Here is a 22,296-nt window from a genome sequence, read left to right on the forward strand (position 1 = left end):
GATTACGAGCAAGTGGACCGTGAGATGGATTAAATTTACCACTACATTTTTTTGGAATTCAAAGGAGGTGTGAGTTTGGAAGTTATACCTGGACTCCCTTTGGGGAGGTCTATGGTTCTAGCATAGGGGATTGTTGCTTCATGTATAACCAGGGCACTCAACGGTTGTGGGTCAGATGCAATGGCATCTGAAATATTGTTCTAATTAGTAAAAACCAATATCGGAGACATTTAAACCTTGTTGATGAGTTATACCCAGACTCCCTTTGGGGAGTTCAATGGTTAAGGGAGATGGGATTGTTGCTTCACGAATAAACATGCCGCTCGATGGTTGTGGGGCACATCCTATGGCTTGCGAAAGGGATTCTTCAAATTAGTAGGAACCAATCTTGAAAACAAATCACTAAAAACCAATATTGCTCAAATATACCTGGACCCTCTCTCGGGAGTATATCAACATTGGTGATATCACCAAGAGGGCGTCAGAGGCTATTTGTTGCCTCCATTTGTCGCTGTCGATGTTGCTTATAAAGATTCACCCTTCCCAACGAGAACCAAATGGGGTCAAGTCGTTCGAGGACATCACTATCACAGACAAATATCATTGGAAAAATAGATCAACAAGTACCGTCTACTATATTTAACCTACAATATCTCAGACCCATTAACATCAAGTATTTGGAAAGCCCATGACTCTGCACTAAGGAAGCGCCAGAGATTAAACCCTCAATATTTGTGATAACTAAACATAGATATGCAACAAATGTTGGTTTTATTCCTTCATGCTTTTAAATAGTTTTACGTTTTGCTGATTTCCCCTAGTACTGAAGTGATTTTTGTTGTTGAATGCACCCATCAGATTATTACACACAAAAGTGATCACATGCTCACCAATACTCCAGCGAGGCATCACTACCTGGGTTCCTAATTCATTGAAGAGACAAACATCAAAGTCTGGAAGATATTTTAGAAATGATGAAGTCGACGTCCAGCAAGAAGCTCTAGGAGTTTTAATGGGCCACATTAAAATCTGTGAGCTCACAGGATATGTGGTAACCTTCTCATCCCCTTGCATACTTTTTGTTATCATGCATGTAGTATTTGTAACATTTGAGAACAGAGTTCTTCAAAAACAGTTGAGAACTACTGTATAATTTGAAACTACTGTAGCTAAAAAGTGATTTACATAATTTGAGAACTACTGTATATCTCCATATGGCATTGTAGAACTAAAAAGATGATTTACTAAAAAGTGATTTACATAATTTGAGAACCATTGTAACTAAAAAGTGATTTACACCCTCTCTCTACCATCGTATCTTTAACAATTGTGACAATGGAAGCTTGCATTTCTTCATATCCAAAACGGGAGTATAGATTGTAATCGCAGAGATTTATCTCTTTTACAGCGAGGTCATGTTGAGAAATCTAACAACTCGATGCCTCGCTACAGTTGTGGCTACTACATAAGAACAGTTGCGGCGGTGATGTTGATCTCACAGCGCACCACCACGCGCAGCTCTCGGCATGGGCTCATCCTCCCGGCCGGCGGCGGCGCAAAGGCCATTGCAGCCAGCGGTGAAAGTTGCTCCTCTTCCTCCTTTTGGTCCCCTCAGGATCGCCCATCTCAAAAGTTCTGGTTTTTAGGGGAAACACATGTTAATGGGAACGAGTGGATTATGCCCTAATTTTCTTCGGGAGAGACGACAGATATACATGGAACGGAATATGGATTTCACCCTGATTTTTCGAATGAGAAAATAGGAAAACCGGAGACAGGAGGAGATTCTTTGATCGAGGGAGGGTGTGACATGCGTACTAGCTAAAGGAGGTACAGACTCCCTTTTAGTAGTAGAGAGATGTAATTTTCATAACGGATGGAAATACTTTCTTTTTGAGAACTAACGTATGGAAAGACTAATTATAATGATTGAGCGCTTATGTAATGTTAATTAATTTGGATTTGGTCTTTAAATATTGATTGGAGATTGATCGTGATTGAATTTTTCACATAAAGATATTAGTAAATAAGTTGCGCCCGCATGAAAAGTTTTGATCCGTTCAGATTTTTTTCTTATTGTGTGGGAAGTGAAGTGAAAAAACCCATTGAAGAGTCGGTGGCAGGGAGATCTGAGATGGGATCGAGAGGAGCGCTTTTTGTGCGGGGGTGGGGTTTTTTTATGCTTGCGTGGGATGGGGTGGGTTGGGGAAGGGGACGAAAAAAACCAGCAAAAAAAACCAGACAAAAATGATGGAACTATTCAACCAACTCATTCATTAGGAGTAGAGATTGATGAAACCGAAAAGAAAAACATGGCAAAAATAAAGAAAACCCCCAAGAAAACGTGAAAGAAACAAAAGAAAATAGAAGAAAAATAAAAAAGGAAATAAAAACCGATACGATGCTGTCAAAGATTGTGAAATCCAATGAAAACCGGTGAAAACTGTAAAAAAAAGAAGAAGGAAGAAAACCACAAAAAAACCGGGCAACGACGGTACCCCTAATGGGCTGGCACATGCTCGGCGCGGGTGGGGGGTGGGGAAACCCAGCCCGCACCCCTAAACAGGCCGAAACCGACAAAGTGAGCAGCGCTTCGTGAATCTTAAAGCAACATCCATCCAACGGCTCGGCTCGTTTTATTTAGGGCTTCCCTTGGACATCCGCGAGCTCTTCAGGCCTTACGACATCCGCTCGCCGCCGCGGGCTCTTCAGCGCTTCACTGCCATCGAGCTCCCGACCTAGCGGAGGCGCACGAGTAGAAACGGCGGCTTCCTCCTTTCTGCCGGTAAGATCTATTGGATCCCTAACTCTAATCGCCGCCTGGCTAGCCCCTCACCGCTCTCATCTCTAATTGCAAGGCTAGGTCTTCTAAGAAGCAACAGTGATGATCCCACATGACCCTAAGTGACCAGCAGCAACAATCTCATCCATGTAGCTGTCAAATTTAAATTTTCTGGATCTGGGAAGGTTAAATTTTCTAGATCCGGGGAAGATTGATTTGTTGTTGCTTCATGGAGGTGGTTGTGCTCTTTTGGTTTTGGGGATAGTTAACCTGTTTTTCTCTTCTTTTTCTCTCTCTCCTCACGTTGAGGTAGTTGCTATTTCCTCTTAAGGTCCCTCATTATTAGTTTCGTGTAGCTTACATGCCCCCTCTTGGATTATTAGTTCTTGATTAATCATAGTTTGAGGATTTTTTTGGTGTAGCTTATATTGCCCCTCTTGATTAATCATAGTTTAAGGATTTCTTTGGTGTAGCTTATATTGCCCCTCTTAGTGTTTGATCCTAGTTAGAGGATGTCCAGGCACTATCCTTTGGAACTAGGCTTTGGATCTAGAACTAGCCCATTTGGTACTTTGTATTTATTTTGCTTTAAGATATGTTTTATATCAAGTTTCACAGATATGATTATTAGTAAGGGGTACTATCTATCTTTATACTATGAAGAATGATCACTTTCTTTAGCTGTTTTTTCTAGTTTATACTTCACTATGATTTTTCTTGTAAATTTTGCTCTTCAAGTTTCCTACTTTTGACTATGATTACTAGTTTTCTTGTAATTTTCTCCTAATATTTTAGTGCTAGTATTTTAGTTGTGACTTCAAGGCTCTTGCTAATGTAATTTTTTTATTTCTTCTTCCAACTATGGTTACATGTTCTAATAATTAATATAACAATTAGTTCTCCATCCATTTAGGTGGTGTTTGGTTCTCTAGTCCTAGGACTTTTTCTAGTCCCTAGGACTTTTTGAAAAAGACTCTCAAGGAGGTGCTTCTAAGGACTTTTAGCAAAAAGTCCCAAAAAAGTTCCACCCTGTTTGGTTTGCTAGGGACTTTTTCTAGTCCCAACACAAAAAAGTCCCTGAAACCAAACACCCCCTTATTTGGTTCTTACATACCATATTTTTGGTGGTTAATTTGTTGCTTTTTTCCTATCTTTGATGTTTGCCAGGGGACTTGCCCAAGAGAGTTGATATGGATGAATCAATTGATATGAGTGATGCTCTGGCACATGCTTCCAACCCAGATGACAACATAAGGTCAATAGGAGAAGGCATGCTAAAGCGGCTCCATAATCTTGATCTTCCCAACTTCCTCCTACGACTATCATCTGAGCTCTTGAGGGAGGGGAGTCCAGAAGAGTCTAGGGCACTTGCTGCCATCACCCTTAAGAACTCATTGGACTCAAAGGATCCTGCACTCAAGGACGCGCACGAGGATCTACTTTCTCTAAAATGGCTCAACCTCCATCCCTCAATCCGATCCGAGATTAAAACGAACTTGCTCATGACACTAGAATCTGATTCAAGGCAATCTCATTCAAGGCGCCCCTCATCAAAAGTTATTGCAAAAGTTATTGCCAGAGTTGCATGCATGGAGATACCCCGGAATCAATGGCTGGACCTTGTTGGTAAATTAGTGGACAACATGGCAAGTTCATCTTCTTCCCTAAAGCAAGCAACTCTAGAGGTGCTGGAGTATATCTTCGAGGAGAAGATCCCTAAAGTTCTTAAGGGGAATCAAGTGGATGATGTTATGGCTTGTGTCATCAATGCATTGAAGAACCAGGTTCTAAGTTCTGAAGTCCATCTGGCAGCCCTTAAAGTTCTACTCAACATTCTTGAGTTAGCTAAGTTTAAAGGTCATGCTTGGAGAAATTCTATAGTGGCAGTTTGTGATGTGGCAGTAGTGACTGTTTGTGATGTGGCAGGAGGCCGGGGTGAATCTGGAGCGGAGATCAAAGAGGCGGCATTTGAGTGCCTTGTTGCAATGGCATCCACTTGTCATACCAAATTAGAACCATACAAGGAAATCATGTTGAGTCTTACATCCCAAGCTTTGGAAGGAGATGTGGAATCAGTTAAAGTCCAATGTATTAAGTTGTGGATGACTATTTGCCAAGAAGAGATTAATTGGGAAGAGGAGGAGGAGGAAGAAGGAGGAGAAGAAGGAGAAGAAGAAGAAGAAGAAGAAGAAGGGGCATCTAGCTTTATTGTTACTCTCTGTTCATTTGTTCCACTTCTCCTACGCACTTACTTAAAAGAAGAGGGAGATTTAAAACAAGAGGACATTTGGAAACAGGAAGATGAGGGAGATGGAGACATTTCCATGACTGCGGAACAAGAAGAAGAGGGAGATGGAGACATTTCCATGACCACAGAACAAGAAGAAGAGGGAGATGAAAATGTGGAACAAGAGGAAGATGAGACTCTACAAGGCATTTCCATGACATGCCTAGGCCTTGCAGCTCGAATTATGAAGGGTGGAATTGTCCCCCTTGTGATGCATTTTGTTGTGGAAAACATGAATGGGCCACATAAGGTAGCAGCATTGTCTCCATTAGGTTTTATCCTTGAAGGTCCCTCTGTCAAGCAACTTGCTCCTGTGGTTGATTTATTGCTTACCATGATGGAAGATGGGGAGGAAGGTGTAAGAGGCAAGGCTGCATGGAGTCTTGGGCGGCTGTTTGAGCTTGTTGGTGCAAATAGAATTATGAGAAATAAAGTGGTGACCCTGGATGGGATCATGAGGGTCTTGATAGAGGGGAGCAAAGATGTCCCTCAAGTGTCCACTGAAGTGCATGGAGCTCTATGTTTTCTTGCAAGAAGTTATGGAGATGATGCAAAGTCAAAGTCAAACTTATCTCAGCTTTCACCTTTTGTTCCGCCTGTTATTGATGCTCTCATTTGTGCTTCAGATCTGGCTAGGGATACTCCTTATAGGCTTCTTGCATGTCCTTATAAAGCATTGAGTGAGATTGTAAGAGTCAGTCATGTTCAAGACTTGCAAGTCTGTCAGGCACTTATAGGTTTGATGTCTCATATCATGAGAAGATTGAACACTGTGCTTCATGGTCATGGTGCAATTTCATCTCTTAAGAGGAAGAACCAACTTGAGGTCTTGCTGTGTGGTCTACTTAATGTCTTAATCCACAAGCTTGGAAGCAGCAATAACTTTACACTTAAGTGGTCTGCTAAATGTGTGTTGCTGTTATTGTGCCCTCTGTTGACCCGTGACAGTACTAGTGCACGTGATGGAGCAGCCCTTGCCATTGGTGCTCTTGCTCATGCCATTGGTGGTGATTTTGGACAACACATGCCTATGCTGCTACAATATTTTAGTGTGAAGCGACTCTTTCCAGTTTATCTAGAAGTGATGTGTGATATTTGCCAAGTCTTGGGAAAAAAGGGGAAAAAGGAAGAAGTGGTGCCATCCTTTGATCATATTATGGATGTTCTGTGCCAAGGTATGACAGAAGTGACACTTCAGCCTCCAATTCTATCAAGCATTGGACAGATTGCTCTTGCTCTTGGTGAGAAATTTGAGAAATACCTGCCTCTAGTTATGGAAAAGCTTCTAGTTGTGGAAAAGCTTACTCAGGTCAAGTCAGAGGGTAAGGATGAGGATCATAGTACCAAAGTTAGGGAGGGAATATTTGAGGCCTACTATGGCATAATAGGGGGTATAACTGACCCAAGGTCTGGATTCAAGGTAGGATTGGCTCTACTTGACTTCAGTGAACAGGAGAGGAAGAGAAGGTAACAAATGCCTTGTTTTTTTCTTTTGGTTGGGCACGTGTACTCATTGACTGATTGTCAATTGATTTTTTTTTCTTCTAGGGACAGGGACGGAAGGACCTTGACAGCAGGAGTCCATGCCTTGTCTCAGCTTCCTCCTAGAGTGGAGGTTTGGTCAGAGGGGTTTATTCGATTGATGCAGGAAGCAAGTATTTGTGGTCGAGTGCAGGTAACAGAAGGACAGCAGAAAGCAAGTATTTATGGTCGAGTGCAGGTAACAGAAGGACAGCAGAGTGGGGGCTTGAGGTAGCAGAAGGAAAGCAAATATACCTCCGTCTGGAATTAGTTGACAACTAATTCGGAAAGGAAGGAAACTCTGCTTTATTTTGGTTGTGAAAACTGCTTTATTTTGGGCTGTGGGTTGACTGTTGGAACTGCCTTTATCCTCTAATTAATTAGAATTATTATGGTGGAGTTGTTTATAGCCTTAGGCCATGTTTGGTAATAGTAGTATCAGTGTTTTTTCACCCCCAAGGGGCCTCAATCCCTAGTCTGAAGTATTATTTGGAGTAGTGCCATCTCCACTGGTTGCAGCCACTCCCCGGCGCCGTCAATCCTCGGCAGGAGTTCGTGAGCAGCTCCCTCTTCCCTAGTATGGAGTGGAGATTCATCCACACTGGAACGACCAGCTACTCTGGCATCCACCATCAGGGGCAGCCCAGCTGGTTGAGGCGGTGGCCTAGCGCAGTTGTCGTGGCCGTCGCCGGTGTCGCCAGCTGGGAGGCGGTGCTTACTTGGGCTCGGGCGCAAGGCAAAGGACGACGGAGTTAGTGGCAATGTCTGATGCTGTCGTCTCATGCAGATCAGCTACGGGCTGCCACTTTGTGAGGATGGTGCGGGGCGTCCGAAGTATCCAAAATTTTGGATTTTGATAGTGCCACTGTTCTTCATCCCCATCAGACTTCATCGGGTGGTAGCGAGCGGCTTCATCGTGTCACGTCAGCTTGCTCATGCCGGCATGACCATCGCTCGTCACCAGAACCGTGTGCATATGCAGCTATTGGGATTGAGGCAAGTGGAGGAGACAACATAAGATGACTTCGATTATTGGATGGTACTTCTTGTGTACCCAGTCTCGAGTTCTGGGGTGAGAATCCTAGGTCTGACCTTGATTGGTTATACCTAGCAATGGCGTCGTTTTTTGCGTCGTCGGAATTTTGCTTGGATTTGATCTTCAGGGTGAAAACCCATGTTCTGACCTTTGGTGGTTGGACCGGCGACGGCGGCGTTTGCGCGTCGTTCCCTTTCTGGAGGCGTCGCTTTTGAAGAAACTTTCTCATAGTTCTTGTGTTGTCAAGAATTGGTTGGCGCCCCACGGTCACTGCTGTGTTTCGTTGATAGTTGTGTTTTTTGCTTCAGGGTTTTCTTTTTCTCCATCCGTTTAGGCATAGCTTCGGTCTTGTAAAACTTTGCTTTTTGCCGGCGTGATTGTTTGTTTGTGTGTGTTGCATTGGCTGTGTGCATCTTAATTATGCAGAGGCCAGGTGTGTATTTATTATGATTGTATCGCTTGATACTACACTATAAGTCAATAAAGAGCACTCTTTATCGAAAAAATGCACACGCACCAGAGCATGCACGAACGCACGCCACTCGCACGAAACAGGAGCACGCACGCGCTGGCGCACACACGGAGGTCCGTACGGGACACCTGTGCAGGGTGTTCAACTGCACAGGGACCCCAGTTACTAGGGCCTCCGATTTTACACACGGTAGCAGCACTACACATCCAGGTGTTCCTTAAATAGAAATACTAACGAAATTGCTGTGCACACGAAACTGCACACACGTCGTGCAGCCGACAGGCATATCCAACGATGGAGCAGTGCTGCTGCCGGCATCAGATGGCCTGAACTTCAGCGTCGTCCACAAGTCGTCCGTGTGTATCTCCGGCAAACGCCCCAGGGCACTCGTCCCATTAATCCGCCGTGATGATGGACTGATGCTTGTACGGCTACGACGTTATGGCCCGTCGCCGTGCGTCCCATCCTCGACCTAGCATCGCGCGTATTGTGCCTGGTTCACGGCGGCAGCGCATGCGAGACCACCCTCGCGGACAAGCTTGCCGCCGTCGACGAAGAGCCCCCCGAAGAGCTGCAGCTAGGTGAGTGCCGGAGCGCAGCGAAACCTCGCCTAGCTCGTGCTAACCATGTCCTCGCTACGCCCATGGTTGTCTTTTTTTCCCCACCGCTCTCTCTTTGGCCTAGCTTGTGGGACGTGCAGCTGCTCATCTGCCTTTGCTCTAAAACCAACAACCACGTTGTGTGCTCGGAGGCTCACCCAGGCAGGGCTCAACCTGCTGGTGCCCTGGTCGTCACCGCCGCTGGCGGCGTGTGCACGATGCATTCCAAAGTATTGGCCCACCAGAGCAATTCCGTTTGCGAACAAGAGTTTTTCTTTTCTCACCGTAAGTTTTTGAACCAGAAATGTATGTACTACCCTTATATAAAAATCGACGGTGGGATGGTTTGAATGGATGGAACCGTCCAAGATGCGGGTGGGTATGGCAAACCCTTGTGATGAGCTTGATCGTGACCTCTTGTATGCATTCTCACACATCACCATCGGCAACTGTGCACGTGCGTCATTTTGGGACTCTCCTTGGGTAAATGGAGAAGAGCCGTCCGACATCGCCCCTCTCACCTTCGAGGCTTCCAAGCAGAAGAAGTGAAAAGTCATGGATGCCATGCACGAAGGAAATTGGCTAAAAAAATCAAGCTCCTAGACAATTGGACGATATTGTGACTCTTTGGGCTCGTGTTAGGGCCATACCGATGATGGTGGACATAGAGGACACCATTATTTGGAAGCACACGACCGACGGGTCATACTCCGCCACCTCCGCGTACCACGCCCAACTTCTTGGGTCGTTCTGCTCACCCATGGGAGCCGCGGTCTGGAAGGCTTGGGCTCCCCCTAAGATGAAATTTTTCGCTTGGTTGGCGATCCAAAACCGTGTTTGGACGGCGGATCGGTTGGAAAAAAGGGGGTGGCCTAACTGCGGGCTCTATCCGCTTTGCAAGCAGACAGCGGAGACGATCGGGCACATCTTCTACAGATGCCGTTTCTCCATCAGGCTGTGGGGAATGATCAAGGGCTGGCTCAATCTCGACTTCATCGAATTCTCAACTTGGGGGACTCAACGCTCCATCAAAGACCGGTGGATCAACATGTCGGGCGACAGCAATGACGAATCGGAAGGCGATAGCCTCCCTCACCATGCTAACATGCTGGACCATTTGGTGCGAAAGTAATGCTAGGGTGTTCCGGCACAAGTCTACTCTTCCGTCCATCCTGTTATCAAACATCCAAGCTGAGGCAAGGCTTTGGGTCAATGCGGGTGCAAAACATTTGGGCCACATCATGTCGGGAGAGTAGTGGCCTTGTAATTCTTGTTTAGCTTTCCTTGTAAAAGCAACTCCAAACTTCTTCGTAATTAATGGATGGCCAATCTTTTGCCTCCGTTTCGAAATGGTGGGATCGCACAGATACTGCTCCCTCCCGAGTAGCAGTATAGGGTGCCGTAAAAACCCTACTATCTTCCACTTCCAGAGCAAGTCTTTAAACGGCTTCAACACACATCACTTCCTCTTCAAGTAATCCAAGATGTTGTTCTTATGCCTTGGATTAGAGCATCTACAACCAGGCCCCTCAAACCCGTCTCAAATGTCCGGGCAGGCCGCTCGGTCACAATTTTTGACTCAGACGGGCCTCTCAAACGGCCCTCAAACGCCTGGGCTGACCGGCACCATCCATATCCAGCGAGCCCGCCACGTCGGCGTGACGAAGGCGCCCCACACGGAAACGCCCGGAAACCCAACGGTCCGACGGACGCCACGTCCGTCGCTGTGTGGCGTCACTCCGGCAGGCTGCGTAGTGTCTTGCCCGACTATTTAAGCCGGCTGTCACCCCCACGTCGGCGTGATTTGATTGATTCGCCGGTGTTACTTGCATCGTCGCCGGAATAAGAAAACGGGAGGGATGAAGCAGCGCCTTGCGGTGCGAATAGTGTGGCACGAGGTCTCGCTCGGTTCGGCAGCACCAAGCGTCTAGCGGCTAATTGGAACGAGGATTGGGTAGTGCCAGCTGCAACCGACGGTGATACAGTGGGATCATCTGCCAAATGTGACGTTCATAGCAGCTCGCTCTCCCAACGCTGGCACAAGCAATTGGGAGGCACAAAATATCCCATGTAATTGGGCTAGCAGTCCACCGGGCGTGCCCGTTCTCCCAGTGGAACTACATAGGGACGTTGCAAGCAATTGGGCTAGCAGTCAACCGACTAGCTAAAGAAACAACCAGCTAGCAGTCAACTTGCTAGCCAGCTTGCACAGGTATATATGTTTTCAGAATTTTTGTGTTTGCCTTGTGAATTTTTCAAAAATATTCTTGTGAATTTTAATGGATCAAAGACATGAATTGCATATCATACAAGTTATTAATGCATATAGATTATAGAGTTATGGACTACTTTGGATTTTACATAATTATATGCTGAAGTTCACTCCACCTTAATTTTTTATTTGAGAAAATGCATGCATTGCTCACGTGTGATGTTAAACAAAATGAGGGTTAAGCCTAATGAAGTTTCTGGTTGAGTTAATTTTTAATAGCATGACCTGGTATATCATCCATGCATACATAATGTTTTCCGGTGCAACGCACGGGCACTTACCTAGTGTGCTAATAATGAATTGAAACCATGAAAATTGTAACCTGAAGGTTTGACCGTTGTCACCTAACCTTTTCTGTTTATAATGAACACCAGGGTTTAAATCTTCAAGTGCCTTTCTTGTTTAAGCTTGTGTTCGATTAGCTTGCAGCCCTTGGTAGCACCAAGACTTCACTGGCATCATTTACAACCCTATTGGCTCTCTTTGCAGCGGCCTGTGGGGCATCGACCAGGCTGGCAGCGACCCCGATGGAGGGGAAGGGCTCGACAGGCGCTTCCAGGCAGGAGAGGCTTGGGGGCCTCGTGGATTGGGGAGATGGCGGCCACCCGGGTTTCTCCGATCGATCTGCGATCTGGACAGGGTCACGACAACGCGGGCGTCGGGCGCAGGCGAGCGACCCTCTGCAGCCACGCGTTGACAGGTAGAAGGCATAACACTCCTCCCACCTTTGCTTCTCCCCTCCTTCCCTTCACTTCCCACTCCTTTCCGATCTAGACTGCCCACCTACGTCCGCATCTTTTTTCTCTCGATTTGTACTACTTGATTCTCTGGTTCTCTTATAATCTTATTTTGATTCCTCAACTTTTAGTTACCTGTCGAGACTATAAGAAGAATTTTGAGGAAGAATTTGATCAAGAAGACCAAGGTGAATTATATCTCTCTTGAACACAGTCACTCCTGTTCCTGCATTTTTGGATTTTTCTGTGTAGTAGAGCACATGCCATGATTTTGTACTCCTCTTCCTTCCGCAACCTTGCCTGCCGAGCGCACTGAGCTGTTTTGCTGTACAAAGAGCATCTCCATTTTAATGTGCCATGGTGTCCCTCTCCAGGCTAGCTCCAAACTTCTGCCCCCATCATTCCCATGGTGTCTAAGAATATCATAGGGAAGAGGCTCTGGGAGAGGGGGTTTGGTTTTACTTTTCTGGTTTTGCAACACGATGCGCCGAATTTCTCCTGCACGTATGGCTTTATTCCTTCATTTACCATATGCAAATCTTAATCTTCAATTTGTTTGGTTTCCTATGAGTGGAGATTACTGTGATGCTATGTAAGCCTAAAGTGTAGAGTGAATCAGATATGTGCTAGGTCCACTAATTTAGCTCATTACCTTGCTTCACTGTTGTGTAGATGCAAAACTTGTTTTCCCTTATGCTGAATTTGCCACTATTTTTCATTTCTTCTCATTATGATCTAATCAAAGTGACTTGACGTATTTGAGGCTCTTGTGCATGTCTGGTTTGGACTTGCCCTTATTTTTTACCAAATCACTAAACTAAACTGTATAAATAAAATAGACCCCCTCCTTTCCAACACCTTATATATTATTAGAGTGAGCAATAACATGTTATCATATTCGGTTTCTTGTGAGCAGCACTTCAGTTTAGATTGTCATATACTCTTTGGTATATAGCATTTTTTGCTTATATCTATTACCTATTTCGCATAGAGAGATGGTTTGCTTTGGAGAGGAATTAGATAAGGTCCATGAGTCCTAAGTAAGTGTGATAAGCAAGCCCTGCACTTCTATTTACTATTAAGCATCAACTAAATTTTTGATAATGGCATTTCAGAGATAATACAATCAATCCAACTGTTAACTTTGGTGTGCTTTTGGGACGGACTAATATGAAGACGCTGGCTAGCTCGCATTGCCATCATAGTCTAGAAGCAAGGGCAAGGATTATAGGGAAAATAAAGGTACAATGCTCCCAATATATTTTACCTTCTCGGCGAAGTTTTGGTGCTTGCGCAAGAAAATAACACCATCATTATACCTACTGCTCATTCTTTATTCAGGCAATTAGCCATCAATAGGAAAAGCCAACTAATTGTACTTTCTCTATTGCAGAGGTGAAATTACTACTACTTTTCGAAAGTTTTTTATGCATGTTCCCCTTTCTTAATCTTCTATTTTTTCAAATGTACATACCTGTGCTTATAATCATTATTACACTTGGTTCTACTGCAAGAGCATACTTTATCTTTCCATTTCCATCAATCCATCTTGATGTGTGATCGGGTTGTTGTGTGATGCTGTTAGCTATTGATATGGTGTCTGCTTATGTCTGTTCATAAGTACACCCTTTGCCTATTGTTCGGTTGAGACATATAGCAAGCACAAGAAAAATCTGCTAATGAGTCCTTAGCTAGCTTTTGATATTTTAGTCCTCTGGCCTTGTTCACACATAGCTCCAGAATTAGGGAACTAGAAATAACTGATTCTTGTCCCCAAAAAACAGCTAGGTAATTTTCATAGACCTTCTGACCTTCATTATTATATGCTTTTGCATTTGTTGCATTCGTTCTTTCAGGTTGTTTCATTATTTTTCCATGTTGGTAGGATGCCCAGTGTATTTCAGCTCATATGTACATGTATTGTGTATGGTTTATTTGTCCTATCTGCCGGTGTCTGAGCATGACAAGCAGGAAAGAGGGAGGGGGGATTTTTCAAGTACAAAGCAAAATGTGCACAAAATAGATGCGGCTCACAATGTCATAGCATAGACTGGAAAAACTATACATTGTATATATATCATAAATACTATTATCCAGTGCTCACGATTTATGTTCACATAGATACATGGTAACAACAACATACCTGGTTTTGTGGATAATGACTACTCCAGTGCCACAACTGTAGAATACACTAGACTGGTCAAAAGTGCTCCATTGCCTCAATTGTAGAATACACCGGACTGGCCAAAAGTTGTCCATAGCCACAACTGTAGAATATATGTCGCAGTTTGACCTTCATACTCTCAATTTGAAGCTTCAGATCATCCTGTTTAGCCAAAAAATATCATAAATTGCACATTCATTTGGGTAAACATGTTGGCTTTCATGTAGTGATATTTTGCTTTGGCAGTGTGCACCGTATGATGCTGAGGCCTAGAGATGAACCCTTCCATCATCTTAAAAGAAAAAAAAGTTTGTACCCAATAGAATGAAATATTTTTGCCCAGGGTGAAACAGCTACCTCGGCATGAGAATGCCTAATGTCTCTTGCAGTTTCTGAAACTGCTGCCTGCAGATCAGAGATATCTCGGAAGCTATCTCCCCGGAAGCTCCTGTAAACTGAATCCCCACTGCTGCTGCTACTGAGTTGCGCTACTGATGTGATTGATTGTGAATTTGTCTTCAGGGTTGTATCAGCATGGTAAGAGATGTCGCTGCCAGCACTGCCTAAAGGGCTAGCTTCAGGATTGACCTATTTATATTTACGAGTGTGTGATCACATTGCGATGGCAGAGATGACTGACGGAATAATGCAGTTGATGTTCCATTTCTGTCAGCCCACTCTGCTGTAGACAGAATAGTTAGTAACACTCTAATACACTTTTTTTGTTTGTATTCAGTTCATAGGTGTAATCAACAATTTTCAGAAAACAAAATCAAATGAAGACTTGAGTATTACCTGAGGGCGCACTGGAAAGGCTTCCAGAGCTAGGAGAAGAAACGGTTGAAGAAGATATGGTCTTGGGTGTTTCACAGGCATCAGGTGTAAGAGTGCACGAATGACAGTTTGCCCTTCGAAACGACGTACGCCGTACAGAAGCTTGGAATGCATTCAGAGATTTTTGTTGAAGTCTTGCTTCCTTTGAGCTTCCTGCAAACAATCAACAATGGTAGCCACACGATTAAGATTGCACTAGGCATTTCTTATCCTATACTGTACTGGGTTTTATTCTTTATAAAAATTGTTCAGCCTAAATTTTCTGCAAATTTCCATATTGAACTTGGAACCAAGTAGTTGCAGTGCAACCTTCAGTGTTAGGCCGGTAGCTGGGGAATTAAATGAGAAGACAATGATAATCCTACCAAATGCTTTTCTCACTATATATCACAGTGCTCCAGCTAATCATCCTAAAAGTTTTCCAAGACGTATAGTGGTAACATTAGACACTACCAACATCAAACGTGGTGTAGAACTGAAATTAGTATGACAGAGAGAACTAATAAAGGGGTGAAAGATTCTTATGACCGTAATATCGTCCGTTTCCGTCCGACCGGTTTCGTAAGTTGTCCTTGGTCGTCCGTATATGTTTCTGCTTGGTAAGTTATGTGGGATAGAATTCGAATTTCTGTTATGGGCCACTAAAAAATTGGAGGTAAATACACCAAGGTCTTAGAACTTGCGTGCGGCGGTTACTTTGGTGCACAAAGTTGTAAAATACGTGTTTGTGGTCACTAAACTTGTGATGCCGTTCAAATACAGTCACTCTCACCGTACGCATGCGTATCCGTAGACGCCAGCATGGCACGGCCCCCTGTCAGCCACCGTAATTGCTCTTGTATGATAGATTTGTAGAAAAGCCCACAGTTCTTTTTTTATTTACATAGGAACCCCTAAAATAAGAAAAATAGTGGGGCGGCGGGGTTCCATACTTGGACGTACTGCTAAGTGGCACGATTGAACAACCACCACGCCAACAGTATCATGTGTTTACTTTGCACTACTATATTATACTGTATATCCTATCCGGATGGACCCAAAAAGTGATAATGAAGAAATTTATGTCTTCTAATAATAAGAATGCAAAGTGCAACCGGTGGGTTCGAACCCGTGACATGGAGATTCACTCGCGCATAAGCCAACCACCAAGCAACTGCGACATGTGATGTAATTTAGAGATAGACAATGTATATGTTTTTATCACTCTTGTTCTCTATAAGTATGTGCCATTTTAAAAAATGTTTAAACATTGTAAAAAATGTTCGTGTAATTCAAAATATGTTCATGCAATAGAAAAACTACGCGAACAGTTTTTTGAACCATGCGAGCATAATTGTACATTGTGTAAAACTCACAATTTTTTTTGAAATGTGTCAACATTTTTTAAATGCAATGTACATTTCTTAATTTACATGAATATTTTTCACAGTGTTTAAACATTTTTATAAATGCCATGTAGTTTTTTTAACGCATGTACATATTTTGAATTGCACAAACAATATTATTTGAAAATAATACATGAACAATTTTTTCTGATCCACGAATTTCTCAAATAAAACGAATAGGTGTTATTATGAATATTTAAAAACTATCTGTGTTATTATTATGCAAACATTTTTATAATTCATAAGTATTATTTTAGAATAATACATGAAAATTATTTGAAATTATCTTATTAATGGCATTATAATTTGCATACTATCTACAAATTTCTGAAAAATAAACAAGTGCAAAATGGGTCGCCGGACCACAGCCCATTTCTGTTCCATGAGCGCTTCTGTTTTTGTACATTAATCTTAGTTACTCTTAATAGCTGTCTACAGATGTGTGGCGCAGTTTGTGTGACCTGTATTGTACTAGCATTAGGTCGGGGTTCGAGATCTGGCAGTTAAACTTTTCGTCCCATCGATTGTTGATTTTTTATTTTGCATAGAAGAAGAAGAAGGGGTTTTGTGCAAAAATGCGTCCATGTGTCATTGACAGCAGACCCATGCCATGCTCGCATCGACGGATACGCTCGCGTACAGAGAGAGTGACTGTATTTGAACAGTCTCGCAAGTTTAGTGACCCTAAATATGTATTTTGCAACTTTGTGCACCAAAGTGACCGCCGCGTGCAAGTTCTAAGACCTCTGGTGTATTTACCTCAAAAAATTGCCCGATGTGCTAATCTTTTGGACTTCTTTTGTAATTAATAGTCTCACCCTGCTTCTTTACATCAAATCCTAGCAACTTATATATGTGCTAGATATGCAAGAATCAAACAAGCGAGCGAGGCCTGCCGCATAATGCCACCAATCGAAAAACATCTCCTCCGAGGAGGAAGGCCAGGCTGCTATCAGCAACCAGCGAGCGAGGAAGGAACCAAAGAATAGAAATAGCCCGTCGGCTTGTGCAGCTGCGGAGCATCCTGAAGACCCCTGTGACACTAAAAGAGGGGAGGGAAGGGTGGATGGAGGAGGAGCAGAGAATCACCTCCAGGCGAAGGAGTTGGTGTCGCAGGCGACGACCCCCGCCAGGGGCAGTGGTCGCGGCCGCCGTCCCAGTCGACGAGCGCGTTGGCGACGTTGCCGAAGCACGCCTTGACGGACATTAGCACCTCCCCCGTCTCTTATGCCGCCGCTGCCAACAGCCCAAGCACCGCCGCACGATGACGGCCCTAAAGCGACCGTCCTTGCCTTCTCCCTCCGCCGCCTGCGCACTCCGTACGGGATCGAGAAATCTCCTCTCCGGACCCACCTTGTGTCCGTCAGGGGAAGAAGCATAGCCGTGGTGGTGGTGTGTGTGTTTTTTTACGGGTGTGTGGTCTTGTGTCAGCGGGGAGGGGAGAAACCGGGGGAGATGGACACGACCTGCGAGCGAAGAGAAAATTGGTGACGTGTACACGTGGAGCACCAGCACCGACGAGCAAAGCGGCTGGTTTGGGAGGACGTGTGTGCACACATGTCGGACTGGTTTACAAGACGGGTAAACATATCCGAGTCCATCACACGAACGTGTTAGTGTACGCATGTATTTTTTTTGTGAATACGTGTATGCATGTATTTGTTCTCCGAACACATACATTGCTGGATTTGATGCTATATATTTTTGTTATCAGGTTGGATTTACCTCAGTTTGTGTCCCTCACGAACTCAGACCGTCTAAAAATGTGAAAATTGGATTCCTCCAAAAAAAACGTAAAAACAGAAAGATTAATATATAGAGTAGTATAGCATGCAGTCGAACAAAAAATATAAATTGTCTTCAGGCATTGTTGATCCCGATTCATACGAGTGCCTAATAAACCACCAACGCCCAATCTCCATGAAGCTATTGTTCCAGATTTAAAAAATGATGTCATGTTTGACGTTCCTAAGACGAACATATTGGAGGTGGTATGTATGAACTTGGCAACCACCATATACATTCTTTTGACCCGAACATTGATGCTACGAAGGAACAACAACAATTGCATCAAGTAAAATTACTCTAGAAGTGTCGGATGCTCAACATTTTAATTGTCTAAATGGCAATACAATCTGCCGATGTGGTATGCAGAATATAATCAATTTATTTTATCCTAAATTTGTATAGTTAGTTATTCCACTTCTGTTTATATGCTGGTTAGTTGCACTATATGATATAGCTAGCTATGTAGTTTTCTTTATAAAGTCGGATTAAATAATCTACCGCAAGCTACATTCGTACCTTTGTTTTGATGTAAGTTCATGCTTTTAGTCTATCGTGCTTCCCATTATCAGGCTTGATACGCCTGCGCTAGTTATATATAAAGACGCCATCTAAGTATCTCCTTGCATTGGTATGCCTGGACCGTAATGTTACCAGGATTGATAAAATATGCCATCTAAGTATAATGGTTTTAAATTTTAATGCTTGGTTTGCTTTGGCTACTTGCACCAGTTGCACAAGCAGCCTCTGTTTTTATTCCACATACCCAAGGGCAATATATTTTGACCTTCTATCTTTGTTCAACTGCAATATCTCAAATCGAAAGGCACAAACTTATTTTGAATGGTAACTAATTGGATCCGACCATGAGTGAGCCAAGGGATCGTTGTACTCCCTCGCTGTCTTTTCCAGTTTCACTCACTGCCAGAGCAAGAATACTATGTTTTGGCGGGGTTTCTTCTGGAAACAAAGACAACATATCTCGATGTGAAATGCTTCGACCATCACGTTTTAATGTTAGCCATTATTAGGTTTATGAAAAAGTGTTTCACTACTACCATGCTTCTATTCTACATGTTCTTTTTGTCATAGGATGCATGTGACATCATTAGTATTAAGTATGAGGTAGGGGTTTTATGCCTTTCGGTAGATCTCAAGGTCTCATTGAGTTTTATGGATAATAGATATGCATGTGTGCTGGTATTAATCTGACCATGTTTATGTATATGGGTGACGTGTTTTTCCATAAATTTGTCTGTTTGCAATTTATCTTTTGCCGAGGCAAAGGAAATGGTGTGTGTGTGGGGGAGAACTAATATACTTTAGGACGATGGCTTAATTGCAGGCAGGAAAAAAGATTTGGAATGTATATGGCAAAATGAAGGACAACAATATCAAAACCTGGTCTACAGAAACCAAACACCCCTACGATGAAGAGTTGTTTAGACGATGAAATCATGGTCAATATTGATGGAACATGCCGTGATGGCTCTACCTAATATCACCACCTTCATGTTTTTCCTGTTGGTAGCAGATACAAGACTCAGCTAGGGGTTAAGAGACCAGCTCTACCTATATGATGCATCTCTGCTAAAATAGTTTGCCTTATAAAGCCAATATCATCAAGTGATTTCATAACTTTCTTTTGAGCTATCATGCTACCATGTAATGAAATATATAATGTTGTGTACTAAGTACCTATTAAATTGGCTCTAAATCACTCTCACTTTCATGGCTCACTCTCGCTTTTTGCACCATGGGCGCAACGGGTCGTCTAGCATGAACAAAGGGCAAGCATATGCTTTCGCCTTCAAATGCAATTCCAAGGGTCTGCGCCTGATCGTCTACTCAATATAAGCAAAAGCCCCTTGTTATATAACTTAATATTAGTATAAATGCCTACCAAAACTTCTGTGGTTATCATCCTTTTGAATCTTATGTAACCCACTAAGATCATACTGTGCATTTAGCTATCGGTTATTTGCTGCTTAGACTGCTATGTGGTATGCTTTTGAAACAACCATGATAAAAGAAATATATGCTTTCGTCTTCAACTGCACGTCCAAAGGCCTCTGCATGACTGCCTATCAAATCTAAACAGATCACAAGAATCCTTTCCTACATGACTTAGTGCATCATTTTTGATCTTATCATCTTATGTAAAACAAACCATGACAATCCTGTGCGTATGACTATCGCTTACTCGCTGCCTATAGTATCATGAGCTATGTTTTTCGAACAACAATATGTTAATGCACACTCTTTCAATACTTGGCTTACACTCGGCCTTTGCGCCATTGGCGCAACGGGTCATCTAGTGTGTAGAAATCCTGGGCGGGCCATGGCCCAGTTGAGCCCCAACGAAGCTCCGCCCCTGCCAACACGGACCCCGGCTTCGCCCAAGCCGAGTTCACAACCGTCACGATCACCTTGTCGACTTGCAGCCAGCGTGCGTGCCAAGCTGCAAATAGCCTCAATAGTGTGCGTGCTTGCGGCACAGTCCTCTCTCTCGAGGACACGCTCGTGTTATTTGTGTGGGACGAAAAGATAGAAGAAATGTAGGCGCGCTTCATGTGTTTGATGAAATGCCCATAAAGACAGTGAGAAGGAAGAAGAAAGAGGGTGAGTAGGAGAGAGAAATACCAACCACAAGGACGAAGACCAGCCAAAACCGTGCTGAGTCAACAACAATACCGGATCAGCCGAGACGAGGGACTAAACTTGTCCGGTTTCAAGAGTTAAGGATGCAAAATGACTGGTTTTGAAGCTGAGGGACGAAATTTAGACTCCTCAAAAAATTGAAGGATGAAAAGTATACTTTTCTCTATATATTATGCATAATTTTGTATGGATTTAGGGGATGCATATGAGAGAGTTGTATGTGGAGAAAGAAATATGAGGCGTGCCCGGTCACTGTCCACGGACACGCCCGGCTCGTCCGCGGGCGTTTGATGGATCGGATTTGCCAAGTCCGACCGTACATGCTCTTAATTCCTTCACATTTTCGAAAATAAATATGTTCCTTCGCTGAATCTGAATAGGTATGTACCACCTCAATCCACCATCTGGTTATTCGATGTTTTCATCCGGAATTCTTTCTCTGTTTCTGCTTGCCTGCCAGTAATTTGGGTGCGACGATTGGAGTTGGAAGCGAAAGCCCGATTGCTTGGTCTCTGATTCATCAGGAGGGACGACTAGACCAGGCCCTGGACCGGACTATCAGAGCGCCACGCGCTACTGCCTCATATCTTCTTCTCAAATCTATCAAAGTTGTTTCATCCTTCTTTTTTTCGGTGTTCTGTTTTTCATACTCCCAAACAGTAACTGGTATTTGCCTCTTAGATTTCTTGTTTGCAATGTCTTTTAGTTATAGAATGTACTACTTTTTATTTACAATGAGAATCACTTTTCGACAAGATGTAGTTCTTCAAACTTGTACTGCCAACATGTCCTAATTTCCTTTTTTTTTAATATCGTTTCCTAATTTCCATTGCTATCGAGGGCCTAATTTTTGATTTTGTACCGGGCCCCTGTTTTCTCGCGTACGGCCCTGAGGAGGAGGGTGCACGTACACAAGCGGGTGCTTTTGCGCCGACCACCGCCGCGTACCATGCGTGAGTCGACGGGCGCGGCTGTCATGGAAAGTGGCCTGACGCACGCCGTCCAGCTTGAGCTCAGCCTGGAGATACAAATTTACTCTTAGTCCACCACCTCAATGTCACTTTAATCTGTCTCTGAAACATGTCTCTTGTCACTAACTTGGTTCATCTTTCTCCTAATATGATTTATTTTATGTTCTTACCTAGGCTTCATGGGCACCTTGCGCGCGGTCCTCGCATGTATATAATTTTTATGTATTCTCAATAGTGTGGCTCTTTTTCGTTCAATTTCTTCCTCTTGAAGAAAAAGCGATCTCGTCGGTGCCCACCGCCGTCCTCTGACGGCTCCCCTCCGCTGACGACCTCGGTCGTCGGTGGTGAGGGGGGCGCCGGATCCATGCGTGTGGATAGTTTTAGTCAAAGTAGCTTAGTTTTTAGGCCGTTCATCGTCTCGGCGGTGACGGTGGCGGCGGTGGTGTTGAATAAAGTTTCTACAGATCCTACTCCGACGAGGCGACCGCTCCTATGGTTGGGATAAATTTGGAATTCAGTCTGTTCAAATAAGGATGGTGCTGCCGCGGCATCCTCGTGGAGGGCATGTGCCCTCGGGCTTCGCCGTTGCGACGATATTTGCTCCAGTGACGGCGTGGAGCTTGGGAGGTAGTCCAAGAGCGAATGCAAATTGTGGTATGCATGAGCGGCATCTGAAAGATGGTGGATCGTGTGCTGGGTTCGTGATACGTGGATGGCAGGTATGGTTTTCTTCTCCGACGTCTTAATCATGTGGGGGTGCCAATCTGGAGTTCGATAGAGTGTTTGGAGT

At 43.9% G+C, this 22,296-nt stretch overlaps 2 protein-coding genes and 1 long non-coding RNA gene across 8 annotated transcripts; 2 read left to right on the forward strand and 1 right to left on the reverse strand.

Moving 5' to 3' along the window:
• Nucleotides 1-2,628: 2,628 nt before the first annotated feature.
• On the forward strand, nt 2,629-6,982 carry LOC125539829 (importin subunit beta-1). 2 transcript variants are annotated; one of them, XM_048703345.2, is made up of 4 exons: nt 2,655-2,785; nt 2,864-3,091; nt 3,950-6,536; nt 6,618-6,982. In XM_048703345.2, exons 3-4 carry the CDS (start codon nt 3,973-3,975, stop codon nt 6,823-6,825), a joined length of 2,772 nt encoding a protein of 923 aa, XP_048559302.1. In that variant the 5' UTR covers nt 2,655-2,785; nt 2,864-3,091; nt 3,950-3,972; the 3' UTR covers nt 6,826-6,982. The 2 variants fall into 2 exon arrangements, with proteins under 2 accessions (XP_048559301.1, XP_048559302.1); XM_048703344.2 differs by lacking the exon at nt 2,864-3,091 and having other exon boundaries at nt 2,629-2,785.
• A 3,523-nt stretch (nt 6,983-10,505) lies between these two features.
• On the forward strand, nt 10,506-14,973 carry LOC125539827 (uncharacterized). 5 transcript variants are annotated; one of them, XR_015617458.1, is made up of 6 exons: nt 10,506-10,909; nt 11,459-11,669; nt 11,838-11,894; nt 12,081-12,210; nt 12,698-12,746; nt 12,822-14,973. It is a non-coding gene; the product is annotated as an uncharacterized LOC125539827 (long non-coding RNA). The 5 variants fall into 5 exon arrangements; XR_007297052.2 differs by lacking the exon at nt 12,081-12,210 and having other exon boundaries at nt 10,511-10,909; XR_015617457.1 differs by lacking the exons at nt 12,081-12,210; nt 12,698-12,746 and having other exon boundaries at nt 10,514-10,909; nt 12,822-14,407; nt 14,607-14,973.
• On the reverse strand, nt 13,695-17,515 carry LOC125539826 (uncharacterized). The gene is made up of 3 exons (XM_048703343.2): nt 17,179-17,515; nt 14,666-14,857; nt 13,695-14,552 (listed from the first exon to the last, which is right to left on the reverse strand). The coding sequence occupies exons 1-3, from the start codon at nt 17,294-17,296 to the stop codon at nt 14,434-14,436; spliced, it is 429 nt and encodes a 142-aa protein (XP_048559300.1). The 5' UTR covers nt 17,297-17,515; the 3' UTR covers nt 13,695-14,433.
• Between the last annotated feature and the right edge of the window lie 4,781 nt (nt 17,516-22,296).

The sequence above is a fragment of the Triticum urartu genome, chromosome 2A (genome assembly GCF_056163025.1).
Source record: "Triticum urartu cultivar PI428250 chromosome 2A, HENAU_Tu73, whole genome shotgun sequence".
Lineage (NCBI taxonomy): Eukaryota > Viridiplantae > Streptophyta > Magnoliopsida > Poales > Poaceae > Triticum > Triticum urartu.

Excerpts from the sequence above, each read along its gene's own strand:
- LOC125539826 (XM_048703343.2), bottom strand. The coding sequence starts at position 17,296 with ATGTCCGTCAAGGCGTGCTTCGGCAACGTCGCCAACGCGCTCGTCGAC. Across the intron at positions 14,858-17,178 it reads ACCAACTCCTTCGCCTGGAG|GAAGCTCAAAGGAAGCAAGA; the intron begins GTGATTCTCTGC and ends GATTGTTTGCAG. Across the intron at positions 14,553-14,665 it reads CCTTTCCAGTGCGCCCTCAG|CAGAGTGGGCTGACAGAAAT; the intron begins GTAATACTCAAG and ends TTCTGTCTACAG.
- LOC125539829 (XM_048703344.2), top strand. The coding sequence starts at position 3,973 with ATGGATGAATCAATTGATATGAGTGATGCTCTGGCACATGCTTCCAAC. Across the intron at positions 6,537-6,617 it reads GAACAGGAGAGGAAGAGAAG|GGACAGGGACGGAAGGACCT; the intron begins GTAACAAATGCC and ends TTTTTCTTCTAG.